This window comes from Staurois parvus, unplaced genomic scaffold (genome assembly GCF_062004578.1).
Source record: "Staurois parvus isolate SC_StPar_1 unplaced genomic scaffold, SC_StPar_1.0 ptg000051l, whole genome shotgun sequence".
Classification (NCBI taxonomy): Eukaryota; Metazoa; Chordata; class Amphibia; order Anura; family Ranidae; genus Staurois; species Staurois parvus.
The window spans coordinates 3030043-3044864 of NW_028317847.1; the positions used below are offsets into that span (position 1 = coordinate 3030043).

The 14822-nt window shown below is 40.5% G+C and overlaps 1 protein-coding gene across 1 annotated transcript in view; it reads right to left on the reverse strand.

The window, feature by feature from the left end:
* Window positions 1–396: 396 nt before the first annotated feature.
* Window positions 397–14822, reverse strand: part of ITGA8 (integrin subunit alpha 8) — a 238366-nt gene continuing 223940 nt past the window's right edge. The window contains exons 29-30 of the mRNA XM_089666320.1: window positions 13717–13839; window positions 397–4808 (exon numbers count right to left, since the gene is read on the reverse strand). Coding sequence (XP_089522446.1) covers window positions 4722–4808; window positions 13717–13839 — 210 coding nt within the window. The 3' untranslated portion in view covers window positions 397–4721. The remainder of the gene's footprint in view (window positions 4809–13716; window positions 13840–14822) is intronic.

Consider the following 14822-nt stretch of genomic DNA (forward strand, 5'->3'; position numbering starts at 1 on the left):
TTAATTTTGACCGTGCAATTTTCAGTTAAAGTAACGCAGCGCCGTAACGCAAAAAATGGCCTGGTCAGGAAGGGGGGTAAATCTTTTGGAGGGCAATTCTTTAATAATAAAATTTGTTGATAAATTATTAAAGTAGCCTGGACTCTTTATCTTTGGATTGGCAAAGTGATTTCCTTGGTACATACTGGAGGTGATCCCTGCTTTACAGTATGTGAGAAGCTGATTTGGAGCTAGTGAGCTCAATGAATTAGTGTGCATCCTTCATTCCCAGCTAATGAGTACATGAAGTCCCACTACCGCTTGGATCTCTGGGCTACTCTCCATCAGTATTCTCTGGGGTTACTTTACATTAGTACTCTCTTCAAAGTATACAAAGTAAAATATAAAACACACATCTAAAATTATTTGCTTTTTAATGAAAATGAATTTTTCACACATTGCATAGGCTTTTAATATGTTTGTTGTCAAGCATTTCCCAGAATTCCTGTAATCTTTGTTAGTTTCGCAAGTGATCGGCTTATAAAAAAATTGAAATGGAAAAAAAAAAACTCTTTCAAAATCAGCGCAGAGGTACACAAGCCAGATAAGACCAATATGGAAAATACATTCGGTTGATTAGTCTGTTGTTTCCAATAAACAAGGTCTGAAAATAACATTAAGTCTGCTTTTTCTAGAGATAATTCATCATTACAAAACATTCTCTTTTTTCTGGCTACAATGTACAGTTTAGGAAATATGGACAATGTAAAAACAGTATTGCAATTTTTTTAAATTTATAAACAAACTGCACCCCCATACTTGACAATATCACATCCTACATATAGAAACAATGCAGTGATACCAGTGTAAACATGCCCTTGGATTTATTATATATTGCACAGAAAAAAAATGAAACTGAAGTCTATGTTTGGCCAAATGAGCTTTTCACCTGATGAAAAACCATGCTGCCTGCACAAGGACAGATGTGTTTTTCCACAAAAGCTGGACAACCATATGTAGCCTATGTTGGTTTAGCTTTTATTTTTATAATATTATGACATTTGTTTATGCTGCTGCTATACCTTCCCATGGCACCTTTCACATTTTATCCTTTAAATAAATCATTTTAGTGACTGTGCCATTCTTGAGACCTCTTAAACAAACCCAACATTTGAGCCCTGAAGGATGGGAGATCTTCGAGCCCCCAAAACGAGTTGGAGGTTTAATGTTTTCTTGTTATGAAATAAATGTATTAAAAGATTCTGGACTTAGGGCGTGTTCTCATGGACAGCACCTTTCTGAAAACCAACCCACAGTGGATCCAGAGAGTGTTTGACAGGCAACATATTGCCTCCTCACTGTCTATTTTAACTCTAAAAAGGCTGAATCACTGCACAGTAACAGCATGCATTGCATGCGGTTGACCGGGGCCATTGCAGCCCAACCCCATTCACTTAAATGGGTCATGCCACCCGCTGAATGCAACATGTGGTTTCATTTTTACAGTTTTACAGTGTACAGTTCTGAGTGACTGCATGCCCTTCTTTAGTTGGACAGTTAGGGGTGCCATAAGACTGGGGCACAACTGCCTTGTTTTACCACCTCCTGGTCATCCTTGTGAACAAGCACTTAGTTCTTTGTTCTGACGCCCTTATTAGACCTTTTATACATAGATTCCAAACTCGAAGTCCCCTATTTAGTGGGCGCCCTGTTTGAGCTGAGAGCAGCCACACCAAAACCATTGGCTCAGTCTGAAACTGATTGACCTTCTTCCACCATGAGCTACTGGTAAATCAAATCCAGTGCCTCAGTCATACATGCTCCAGGAAAAAAACTTGAAAGTTGTACTATCCCTTTCATATGCTTCCACAAAATATGTTTTTATTGCCGTGGCTCACTAGAAAAAAAAATTGTCATCACATTCTGCCATCAAAGCACAAAGTGAGAGGTAATCTGCCTTGTGGGGACAGAGACACAAAAAAAAACCCAACAGTGGTTTTAGCCTTTCCCCAAGAAGGCCAAACAACTTTGGTCTGGAGTCTAATTTGAGTGCCATTTACATTTATGTGTTTGGTAACGTGTTCTATTGCATGTTATTGCATTGCATTCACCATGGTGCAATGTACTGCAGTGCCATCCAACACATTCTTAAAATAGAAAGCACCACAAAACACATGCCAGGCTCTGCAGAAAAGCTCAATCTTGGACTCCAGCCTGTGACTGGACAGTGTAGGAGTAGCAGCAGACTGATGAGGTAATCTTTCTTCTCTTTCCTCCTATGATTCATGTCAGGACTCGTGCTTGTACAATGCAACTGACTGGCTCATAGTGCTGTTCCAGATTCCCATTTCTGCTGTATATAGAATTGCAGGAGGATGATAAAAATTCAAACTCAGATTTTTACTAGCTACATTAAAAAACACATTTGGTTCACACTGACGCGGTGCGAGTTGAATCTGTTTTGCAGTGCGATTTCAGGATCAGATCCAGTGCGAGTTGGTACTGGAATTTTCTAGAGTCCACAGATGTAGTTTCCACTCAAGTCTATGGAGCTACAAATCACACTGCACTAAACTCACACAGCACCCTTTTTCAAATTGCATCTGGTTTGCACTGCATATATGTGAATGGCCTCCATAGAAACTCATGTTCTTTTACTTGTCATGTGATTTCACTGGTTATGGAATTCATCGGAAATCGCAGTGTGAATCAGGGCTAATACATTTCATGATTTAAATGCATAACTGCAATAGCTGTTGCTTTCAGCCTACTTGAAGTTTAGTTTTAATGAACATTATATTGGTTTGTAAAAGTCATGCAGCTGGAGAGAACTGGGAATTCTGGTGATAGTATGGTTTCTCACCAATGGAATCCACAAGACATGGATGAAATGATCATTAGGACCCCTTTCACATGAACGTTCCAATCAGGCCCACCTGTCCGTTTTTCAGGTTGACCCAATTGGAACCTCCATTCTCTATGGAGTGACTTGTCTGTTTACACTTGCCTATGTCCAATCAGAGCATCAAAAACAGATGGATAGGGATCTGTTCCCCTTCCATCCACTAGATCAGATGGATGTGTAAATGGGCAAGCAGTCCATTTACATCCCACATGGAATAGAGCAGGCTGTGTCCGTGTCCACTCTGCATAAACGGAGTGGACACAGACTTGTCTGCCGCCTGCTCAGTTGGGATCAGCAGACATATCCCCTGCTGAGCAAGTGGATCACATGCGGATTCCGCCCATGTGAAAGGGGCCTTAACATGCTAGAATCCAACAATGGAAAACCAGATTTGGGAAAATATAAATATTTTTCCAATTAAAAGGGGAAAAACAACAGCAAAATCAAGCAGCTATGCAGAAACGTGTTTTTATACTCTAGTGTAAGTTAGATATTAAAGATCATCCAATTGCGTATCAAGATTTTGGTAAAAATCTAAGCACAGGTGCATTTAAACAATTCATTTTGATATGTGACCATTTGTTCTTCTGTCTATTAGCAGCTTTGACATTTGCAGCCAGCACTGGGCATATATGGTGCAATGTAGGGAAGATATGACATAATAATGACATCGGATGCCAGACCCATGGTGCAATTTCACTGGTGCCTGAGATGTCTCATTGGTTTGCTCTTCATGTTTGTTACTTGCATTTTGGCAAAGTAAGCCTTTGAAGCCCAAAAATAGTTGGTTTAAAGGTGTATGTTTACCAACAAATATGTGTTGAATGTCAAGTGTTGGGTTGTAGCACTCACAGCTTCTTTAAACTTGTTATGTGTGCTTGCTTGCTGACCCTGTCAATAGCAAAGATGCAGTATATGATACTTTTCAAGCATCTGACAGTTCATAAAGAGGTGCTCCTAAATTCTTTTTCTCCACTAGCACAAAAATTGAGACGATATACACAATTTAAGACTGTGTTGTTGGCAATGTATCCAAATGATCAGTTTTGATTGGAAGCCATCAAGCATACCATTAACAAACATACAATATGCAGCAGTTCTGTGAGCTAAACCCAATATTCTATCTGTTCATAGCAAAGTCACGGAGTATGAGTTACTTTGTACCCTCAAGCCTACCGAGTCTAGCTTCAATCTTAATATATCTCCTAAAATGGCCCCTTTCACTGTGAATCAGCAACAAGCACACATAAAGTCATTCATTTTTCATTGCACATATTCTGTCATAAGATCTGACCTTTAGAACATTCACACAACTGTATAAAATACCAAAACATCTATACTTAATTTCTAAAAAGTATGGCAGAGGAAATAGGGATTTGTGCTTCGCCTGATAAAATATTGCCCACAGTTTTTTTTTTCTTAAGACACTTTCATATAAGCAGTCACTCAATGTCGCACACCCTTCTCAGTGATGCATTTGCATTCTGTTCCAACATGGAGTCAATCCCGTATCGTTCACAGAACAGTAGTGGTTTTAGATTTGGTTGTAGACTTGTACAATCCCACAGGTACAGTAATTCAGGCACTGCCTTCGGTTACTTTTTCATAAGACCTCAGTTTCACTGCAGTCTGTAAAGTTTTCATCTCTTGTGTCCCAGCACAATTGTTAGAACCTGATAAAATTCATGTGAAACCTTTTCTGAGATCTTTTCAAGGGGTCGGTTCAGCATCACATGGAACCAACTCAGCATCTGAATGATGCAGTACATTCAAGAAGGCATCTTTTTGGTAGAAAAATAACTTTCCATATTGCAGTCTGAAAGAATTTGTCGTCATTTCATGCTTCAGAAGCCTTGTTTGTTAACTTTTCTGTGTCATCCGTTACATCTTCCTGCGGTGGTCTGGCCCGGTCGAAAAATCCACACTGGAAAGTAAAAAGGATCATATTTAAGAAATACGGAAATCTTTAAAAACATAGATACTGATTGTTGTGTATGAAGTGGTTGAAGATAAGCACATCTATATAAGTTACATGCTCCTTTCATGTGCATGGGGAAGTTTAGGAAACAATTATGGATGCTTGTTCACAACAGTGAGCGTGAAATCATTAGATGGACTAGTGTCCATGGGTGGAACATGTAAATGTAGTTTATGGAAAATGCTTTATGTTTCTGGTCATGAAGTAGTCAAGTCTGAATAAACTAAGTAATAGGTGTAAACTACCGAAATCAGATTTTTCAGCAGGGTTTCTGGGTTTATCTTCACTAATAAGGCAAGGAGAGTAACAATCCAAGACACTATCTGGGTAGAGATGATATTTCTTTGAAGCGTGAGTTACCAGCTAGGGTGATTTGGACGTTATACAAAGAAGCTCCTTGGAAGGCTCCTCTGGAAACTGGAACTGAGATGTCTAACTGAGAGGAGGCCTAAGAACGACCCTCAGCCTACTGCTGGAGTTACTGTATACCTCTCAGATTGGTATTTAGAAAAGCGCCACACCCTCCAATTATACAGCAGCAACTCTAACTCCAAAAAATATGGATAAATCAAACATAAGAGTGCGCTAAAAAAAAACATATAAAAGTCCATAAATCAATTATGTGAAAGTCCAATATATATAACTTGTGTGACAAATATATAACACCGTGAGCAATCCACCACCAAATCAATCGAATGCACTCACCAGAGCTAAGTGCTGATCAAATTATAGACCAGCCTTAGTGCTTTTGCTCTGGGAGCGAAGAATAGTATAGGCAGGAAATGAGGAGGAATACTCTGCAGCCGCTCTTCCATGAGTGGGCAATCACCACAGCTCCATGTGTATCGGGACCGCATTCAAAAATAAAGAAGAATATAATGGTGCAGCATGTCTTTACAACATCTATTAAAAGGTTTAAAATCCACTCACAAATAAGGTGTCTAGCTGACACCAGCATCAATCGCATAGGCAAGGGAAAAAAAAAACACAGCTCTGTTTATTCAGCTGTCTCCCGACAATAGCAGGGAGCGTCCTGACGTCAGCATCCGACAGACCACGCCCTACGCATTTCGTCACCACGACGTCCTCACGGGGCGGTACCTTCTTTATTTTTTAATGCAGTCCCAATACACATGGAGCTGTGGTGATTGCCCACTCATGGAAGAGTGGCTGCAGAGTATTCCTCCTCATTTCCTGCCTATACTATTCTTCGCTCCCAGAGCAAAAGCACTAAGGCTGGTCTATAATTTGATCAGCACTTAGCTCTGGTGAGTGCATTCAATTGATTTGGTGGTGGATTGCTCACGGTGTTATATATTTGTCACACGAGTTATACCTCTCAGATGCTTTGAAAACACTGTGGAACCCACTAGCAAAAGCTGGAACATGCAACTGTGCATCGTACGAGGAAACTCCTTAGGAAACTCTTCTTGAAACTTTGACTGGTATGTCCAACTGAAAGGAGGCCTAAGAAAAACCCTCAGCCAACCACTGTTGCCTTGAGAACACCTTGGAAACCACTAGAAAAAGCTGGAATATGCAACTGCACAAACAATGTCTTCTTCAATCTCCTTGTGCTATGATCCCCACAATTTTACACCTCACTCCCTTTCCTGAAGGTACAAGAGGAAGTGAGTGGTATTCTTTTCAATGTGATGGCAAATCCTCTGTTAGGTGTCATTGCAAAAGTGTCACTATTGTAAAATTTCCCCTCTATTCCTGTTCTGATGACAGCTTAAAATTCTGGATTTTCCTTCACAGAAAAGCTGGGTATACATGTATTGAAATTCAGCTGGTTCAGCAGTAACCGACTGATTCTTGGTCCATGTGTACCCCTCTGTGTTCAACAGACGGCATCTGTTAGACCGACTTCTGCCAAATGGTCCTGCTGGAAAACTTGCATTTGATCAGCGCTGATCTGCGTATTCTGAGGGTAGTCCCGACTGTCACAATAGAATAGTGTAGTGGGAGAGACCCCTGCATCCACATCACTTGTGTGGATGTGGGGATCAGTGAGTTTTTTTGTTTAACTAAAACAATTCAAAGCATATACCCAGCTTAAGCCCTGGTGACAATAATCACCAGAACAAATAGAGAGGATGAATCTACCCAGTGGGAACACAACCAGCAACAGACTGCTAAGAGTTATTAATTTTTCCATGTTCTATCAAAACACTTTAAATTGTCTAATGCCTAAACTTTTTTTTAGGTTTTCTGTACAATAGGGAAGGTTTTTTACCCCTGTCATCTTGGCCTAAAGTGACAAGAAATCATACATTCTTCATCAGAAGAGGAATAGTGGGGAAATTTTCCAATGGGTACACCAGTTATGGTGACTGGTGTCTGAGTGGAGAGTTTCCTCTCACTCCTTGTATCTACAGAGCAGACTCTTCCCAGTTGGACATAGATGGCAAAATAAAGCCTTCACAGGAGTTTCAGCAGTTCCCCACTCTATAGAAAATAAACGAGAAAAAAGTATTATCTTTAGATGCATTATCCTCTATTGAAATATTGTCTGAGAGGGGCCCAGAAAATGACTATTTTAACCATTTGTGGATATTGATCATGGAGCACACCTAAAAAAAACTCTTCCCACCGGCCGTACGCATATACTGTATGCAGCCTCTCGCATATATGGGCCTTAACAGCGAAAGGCCGCATATTTGCGTACCAAAATGTAAAAATTGCTGTGTTGAGAATGCACACCCTGTGCACTCCCAGCCATGGGTGGACTGACAACTCATGGGGCCCCCGGGCAATAGGGGATCATGGGGCCCCTGTGTCCTTGCCCAAACTCAAAAAAGCCTATGAAAAAGGTACCAGGGGCATCTCATGGGGCCCCCTACTGACCCCGGGCCCTCGGGCAGTGCCCGAGTTTCAAAATGGTCAGTCCGCCCCTGCTCCCAGCATAGTTACTGGTAGGTAACGGAAAGCTCCTGATCTACATGCGATCAGGAGTTTTTAAAACATGTGACTGCTGTGACAACCAATCACGGGGGTCAAATGCCCACCTCCCAGCGTCTGAAACTTCTTAAAGGACTGAGAGGCGCAAAGGGGTTAAAGTACACAGGAATATGTGGTACGCCATGTCCTCCAAAGCTGCTGCTTCCCCATTGCACTTTCTGGCAACTGCCAGCTATCAAAATGACTTCTGTGAGCTGTATATATAGCAGCTACTACAACAGCTACTGTCATAGGGACTTTCTGACACAGTGTTTATAAACACTGTTAGGAGGTGATATTAGTAGACACAAATTAATATTATTGGTATTTTTGTATTTTTTTTTGTTCCATTCATCTGCAGATCAAAGGGGGTGAGCCTTGTTCTATATATGACTTCAGTTAAAAAAATCTAATAAAAAAAAGTTGAAAAATATGTATTCCTGTTTAACCTTGTATTAATCTTTAGTTTACCCTAATCATCCCTAATTAACTCATTGTTCCCCTTTTCCTATTAGCTATTAATTTCCTGCTGTTTTTTTTCCTGTATTTCTTACCGTAACTATTTAAACATTTCTTTCATTATTATTTGTTTTGATCCTTATTTTAATAATGTCTCATTAAATAAAGTGCAAAGTTGAAAAAAGAAATGATTATTTGTAAATCAGTTTTCAATGCTTTGTACCATTTGGCTTTATTTAAAAAAATAAAAATTATAGAATTAAATGTATAACGTTTTCTATTATAACACTCTAACACCCTACTATAACACTTTATTTACACTTACACTAATTAATGTACAAAAAAAGGATTTTTTTTTTGTTTTGTTGCTTTTTTACTTTTTACTCTTTTTTCTTTGGTCTACAGAAAAAAATGACAAATTCTCCAAAAGAAAGGTTTGCGTGTCCTATAAAAACACGTATCTTCTCCTTAGTTGTCATCTTAAGTAATGACAAGGTTATTGCTTTATACAGAGTCCCACAACAGAAAAGTAAAAAAATTTTTGGTCCATAGGAGGTGTACAGCTGTGAGAACTGAAGTGATTAAAACTCATCTGAAAAAATGGACACAAGGTTAAAGGTAGATGCAATTAAAATAAAAACAATATAAAAGATTAGAAAATAGTGGCAAATTCTTTCTATACGTCCATCTATTAATCCAATGCTTAAAATGAAAGGAGGGGACTTTTGTTTTCTCTTCCTATTTGATGGATGTAGCAGGTTTTTACTCTTGAGTTTTGGCAGTATATTTGTCTGTGATGCAAATTCATTATATGAAAGGAACATTCCTCGGGAAATATGTTTTCCTTAATCCCTCTGCGCTTGTATAGCGTTATTATTTAAAGTCAAAACAATATATTTTATTACAAAGTGCAATGAGGCACGATTGCTGCTATACGGTTGTAGCGTCTGAAGAATTTCAACTTTATTTTGGCAAAAGGAGACACAAAAGGAAACTCAATCAGTAGTTACTGTGTTACAGAAAACAGACATTTTATGAACCCTGTTCCCCCCCCCCCCCAATATGGAGAAACAGATACACTAAAGTTGCTTTGTTGTGAAAGAACAACCAACCTATATAGCCAATGTCACAATGTGGATAAATAGACTTATGGGCTATGCCAAACAATCACGAAAACCACGAGTCAATTCCAGGTCATTTCACGTGGCCCTTGCACCTCTACTGCAGCTGTGGCACCCTCTTCATCTCCACCCCCACCTTGTCTCAATTGTCAGCAACAGAGGGTAGGACAGAACCCCTCCACCAGATACTGTGCTTCTCTGTGCAGTCGCAGAGAGGCTCCTCTCAGCTCGCTCCCACACCCATCTCTGCAGTCGGCAGCAGAGAGGAGAACAGAACACCTCCTACAGATCCTGCACCTGTGTAGCTGAAGCACCTCCTCATCTCCTCCTCCTCTGATCTCAGCATTTAGCAGACTCCAGCAGCTGACTCCAGCCCTCCTCTGGTCCTCCTCCAGACCCTGCACATTCTGCTTCCAAGCTCCACCCCCAACTTTTTACTGGCAGCAGCACAAGGTAAGGGGGGCGCACTGTGATGTAAGAGAGGGTAGGGGACGATTGACTTCTGATGGTGAGGGTTCTTGACATCTGATGTAAGGTGGTGGGTGCTTTGGACATCAATTCTCCAGATACAACCGGCCCTTTAAGAGCAACCATAATGCCAATGCAGCCCATGAAATTGAGTTGGACACCCCGATATAAACTGTTTTTAGAAAAAAGTTAGAAAGGGGTAGAAACTCTGTTTTTATTGCTACCCATGTTCCTGTTGGGGACATTTCCCCCCACTTCCTGTCCATTTAAGGTATCACACAGAACAGGAAGTGGGAATAAATCTTACCAATGGGGTTACAGCATCTGTAAGGCTTTGATTGTGTCCCCAGTTGAAGAGATTTTCCTGTGCTTCCTGTCCAGGTGAGAGGTGTCTGACAGTACAGGTTACATGGGGGAATCTACCTACTGGGGACACAGACAGCAATTGTAACCTGACAGAATTTATAATCTCATCCAAAGCTAAAAAAGGGTTTGGCTGGAAAAACATTTTGCAAGGATATCTTCCACGTGTTTTATTGTACTTTATAGAAGATACAGAGCTGCACAGTTGTAGCAAAAGATCACAAAAACTATACAACCTTAGGCGAGACCTCTGGCTGGCTACAGGAATGTTGAATGGCTAATTAGGTTTTAGTTTATATTGTAAATTGGCACCAGAGTGCCCTCTCTTTACAAATTCGGACTTCATGGAAATGGCGTGTGGTGGAAGCCCATTGGTTGCTTTGGCAGAAAAGGCTGACAAGTAAAAAAGGAATAAACTGCACTCTTAGGGCTCAGTAAGGCTAGGTTCACATCTGTGAGAGTGGTGCCGCTGCGGATCCGCACAAAAATCCGTGCAGCCGCACCACCCGCACAGAGGAATGTGGACCATTAATTCTAATGGCACGCCGCCCACACTGAAAATCACAACCATACTGGAAACCAAGGTTCCCATGCGGGCTGCGTTTTCCCAAAAAGTGCAGGGACTTCTTCCCTGTGTGTCCCGGGGCACGGGAGTCCATTCAAATGAATGGGTTCTTGTGCCCGCGTAAAACGAGGAGATGTGAACCTAGTCTAACACCTGTGGTTGGGGGGTGTAAAATCCCAAGCTTGAAGTTTTTACAAGTCCTTTAGTTAAAAAGACAGTGTCTGGGGCTGCAATTATACCCTCTGTCATGCTTGGTGGGCTGTACCACCCGCTGAACACGACTTATTCAACTGAATGGGGCTATGCTGCAACTGCCCCACAACCACACACAACACGTGGCTGTGCCACAGTAGTCTGCCATTTAAGGGGTTAATACAGACGATGAGGAGGTGATACAATGCCTCCTCACCACCTGTCAAATGCAAAGCAAGGCCTTAAACTAAAACTTATTTAGTTACATTCAACTGGACTTGTTTAATAAAGTTGGAGATTTTTTTACTTAATCAAGATCCCAAGATCTCCAACCCCAATCAAGATCCCAAGATCTCCAACCCCAATCAAGATCCAAAGATCTCCAACCCCAATCAAGATCCAAAGATCTCCAACCCCAATCAAGATCCCAAGATCTCCAACCCCAACCCAAGATCAGTAAACAAAGAAGCTACTTGGGTTAGCAGCCTTCAGCATTACAGAACAAGTCCAGCGTAAAGTGAAAACTATTGCTAGGTGTACTATGACTTGGATAAATGAATACTCTTAACCTTTTCAGTGACCAAAATTGACCTTGCTAACAAGTGTGTAGATCAGGGATTCTCAACCAGGGTTCCATGGAGCCCTAGGGTTCCTCCAGTGGTTGCCAGGGGTTCCTTGAGCAATGAACAATTTCTGCCTCTCAGAGAAGTTCCCACTGATACCAGTGATCTTTTTATCTATCTGTAAGGAGGTAATTCTTCCCAGTAACCACAAGTATAAGGAGCATTCTTCCCACTGATCATCACACTAATGTATCATGAGTTTTAGATATAGTCATTTTTAGCAGGGGTTCCCCGAGACATGAAAGTTATCTTAGGGGTTCCTCTGTCTCAAATAGGTTGAGAAAGACTGGTGCAGGGTATCAGTCAGCACCTGGCCACACCTAGTCCCACCTACTGCTTTCTGGATGGACTGCACTGCCTCTGTTGCTGAAGAAAAAATCTCACTGTGATCTGCAGTGTCTGGGAGAGGGAGCATGTGAGACACGTGGTAAAGGATTTTTTTTTGTTTACCTTGTGAGGTATGTGTATCACAAAGTAACTGGTTTAGTCTGTAATAACTGGATTTAGAGCTGGTTTAGTCTGTAGTAACTGGATATAAAGCTCGTTTAGTCTGCAGTAACTGAATTTAGTGATGGTTTAGTCTGTAGTAACTGGATTTAGAGCTGGTTTAGTCTGTAGTAACTGGATATAAAGCACATTTAGTCTGTAGTAACTGGATTTAAAGCTGGTTTAGTCTGTAGTAACTGGATTTAGTGATGGTTTAGTCTGTAGTAACTGGATTTAGAGCTGGTTTAGTCTGTAGTAACTGGATATAAAGCACATTTAGTCTGTTGTAACTGGATTTAAAGCTGGTTTAGTCTGTAGTAACTGGATTTAGAAATGGTTTAGTCTGTAGTAACTGGATATAAAGCTCGTTTAGTCTGTAGTACCTGGATTTAGTGCTGGTTTATTCTAAAGTAACTGGATATAAAGCTGGTTTAGTCTGTAGTAACGGGATTTAGAGCTGGCTTAGTCTGTAGTACCTGGATTTAGAGCTGGCTTAGTCTGTAGTAACTGGATTTAAAGCTGGTTTAGTCTGTAGTAACTGGATTTAGTGCTAGTATGCATCACATATATAATTTTGCAAAGTGCTGCACAAACTGTTGGCGCTATATAAATCCTGCATAATAATAATATTAGCACATTATGTGAAACTTACCTTAAAACTAAGCCCTCCAGCGGAGCGCTGTCATCATTGACAAGGCTTTCATCTTTACCCAGTCCTTCCTCTGGGTTCGCAGGCTCCAGCGGCTTGAATGGCTGAGCCGCGATGACATCACTCCTGCACATGCGCATGTTAGTCACTTTTTATGGCACACAGCTCTGAAGGAATAGCAATGGCATGCCGATCCTCACCATGTGCTGGTGAGTGTGCATTTTGATGATGTGTTCTGTGCACTGGATATCACATTGGTGAAGGAGGATTTCATCACTTCATTTATTAAGGATCATTGATATATGGACTTTTCTGAATGGACTATATGGGGACATCCTATATATGATTTAGCACTGAATATTTTTGCACATATATGGTGGTGGATTTATTAATTAATTAATTAATTTATTGATTTGGTTTAGGATTGTGCTATTATTTGTGGTTATTTGGTTTATCACATTTATTATTATTTGTCCTGTGGAACTGACAGGGGAGAGACCTGTGTTTAAACAACACAGGTCTCTCCTGCCAGCAAGGACATGCTGCTGTGTATTTCTCTGTACAGAGAAGAGAGAGAGAGATACAAAGCAGCATGTCTCCCTAGTAAGACACACACAGCACACTGTTAACCCTTTGATCACCCCAGATGTTAACCCCCTTCCTACCCAGTGTCATTAGTACAGTGCCAGTGCTTTTTATTAGCACTGATCACTGTATTAGTGTCATTGGGATGTCAGTGGCAGTTAGTCAGTTCCCATCCAGTGTCAGAATGCCCGCCGCAGTCCCGCTATAAGTTGCTGATCGCCACCGTTACTAGTAAAAAAATAAAAAAATTCCAGTATATATGCTGCCATTTGTAGATGCTATAGATGATAGATGCTATAACGCTGATTTGTGACTTTGAAGAAGGAACCCCAGTTTTCACAAATAATATGTTAATCAGAGCCTACAATTGTTTGTCATACTTATACAAGAGCATTCTTACCTTCCACATAACAAGCGTAAGTATAGCTAGAACCAGCAATCCAAGCAATATGGCAAGTATGATAACCCACAGAGGTATGGCGAATGAGACATTCGGAGTGGCCCAAATCACTGATGTCTTTATCTAAATTAAACAAAAGAAAAGCCAAATGTCATCATCCATATATCTTTCATATCTCAAGGACAGTCTGTTTCCACTTTCCTACACTTAACTTAAACAGAAACATTGGGGGAGTTTGTAAAAACCTCTACAAACATGATTCTTAAAGTACTTTTTTTCTGCGACAATCTATAATTTATACAAGATTTTGGAAGACCCTCAAAAACCCCAAACATGCAAATGTATTTTGTATCTTGATGAATGGATAGAAACTTCCCTAATGCTTCGAGAAAAAGAATCTTTAAGCCAATGCATAGCTCTCTAGGAAATCATACATCTTTTATATCTGATGGCTAAAAGGTTAAACATACATTTTAGTGCCCTTCAATGAAAAATAAATTTACATTACCACAATGAGTTGAGCTGTCAGAGCTCTGAAACTCTGCCAAGAAAGTTAAGATGATTCTTGCTTGTCTTGGCTTAGTGGCAATTTACAATATGGATGGTTCATGATTTTTAAACACAAGGAGTGTACATACAGTAAAGGAAATAAGTATTTGCTCCCCTGCTGATTTTGAATGTTTGCCCACTCACAAAGAAATGATCAGACTAAAAATCGAATGGTAGGTGTATTGTAACACTGAGAGACAGAATAGCAACAGAAAAATTCAAAAGAAATGCATGTCTAACAAATTATGCACTGATTTGCATGTTCATGAGGGAAATAAGTATTTGATCCCCTATCATTCAGCAGGATTTCTGGCTACCAGGTGTCTTTCAAAAAGGTAATAAACTGTGATTAGAAGCAGTCTCTTAAAGGGAGTGCTGCTAATCCCATTTTGTTACCTGTATAAAAGACACCTGTCCACAAGAGCAATCAAACAATCAGATTCCAAACTCTTCACAATGGCAAAGACCAAAGAGCTGTCCAAGGATGTCAGGGACAAGAGTATAGACCTACACAAGGCTGGACTGGGCTACCAAACTATCGCCAAGCAGCTTGGTGA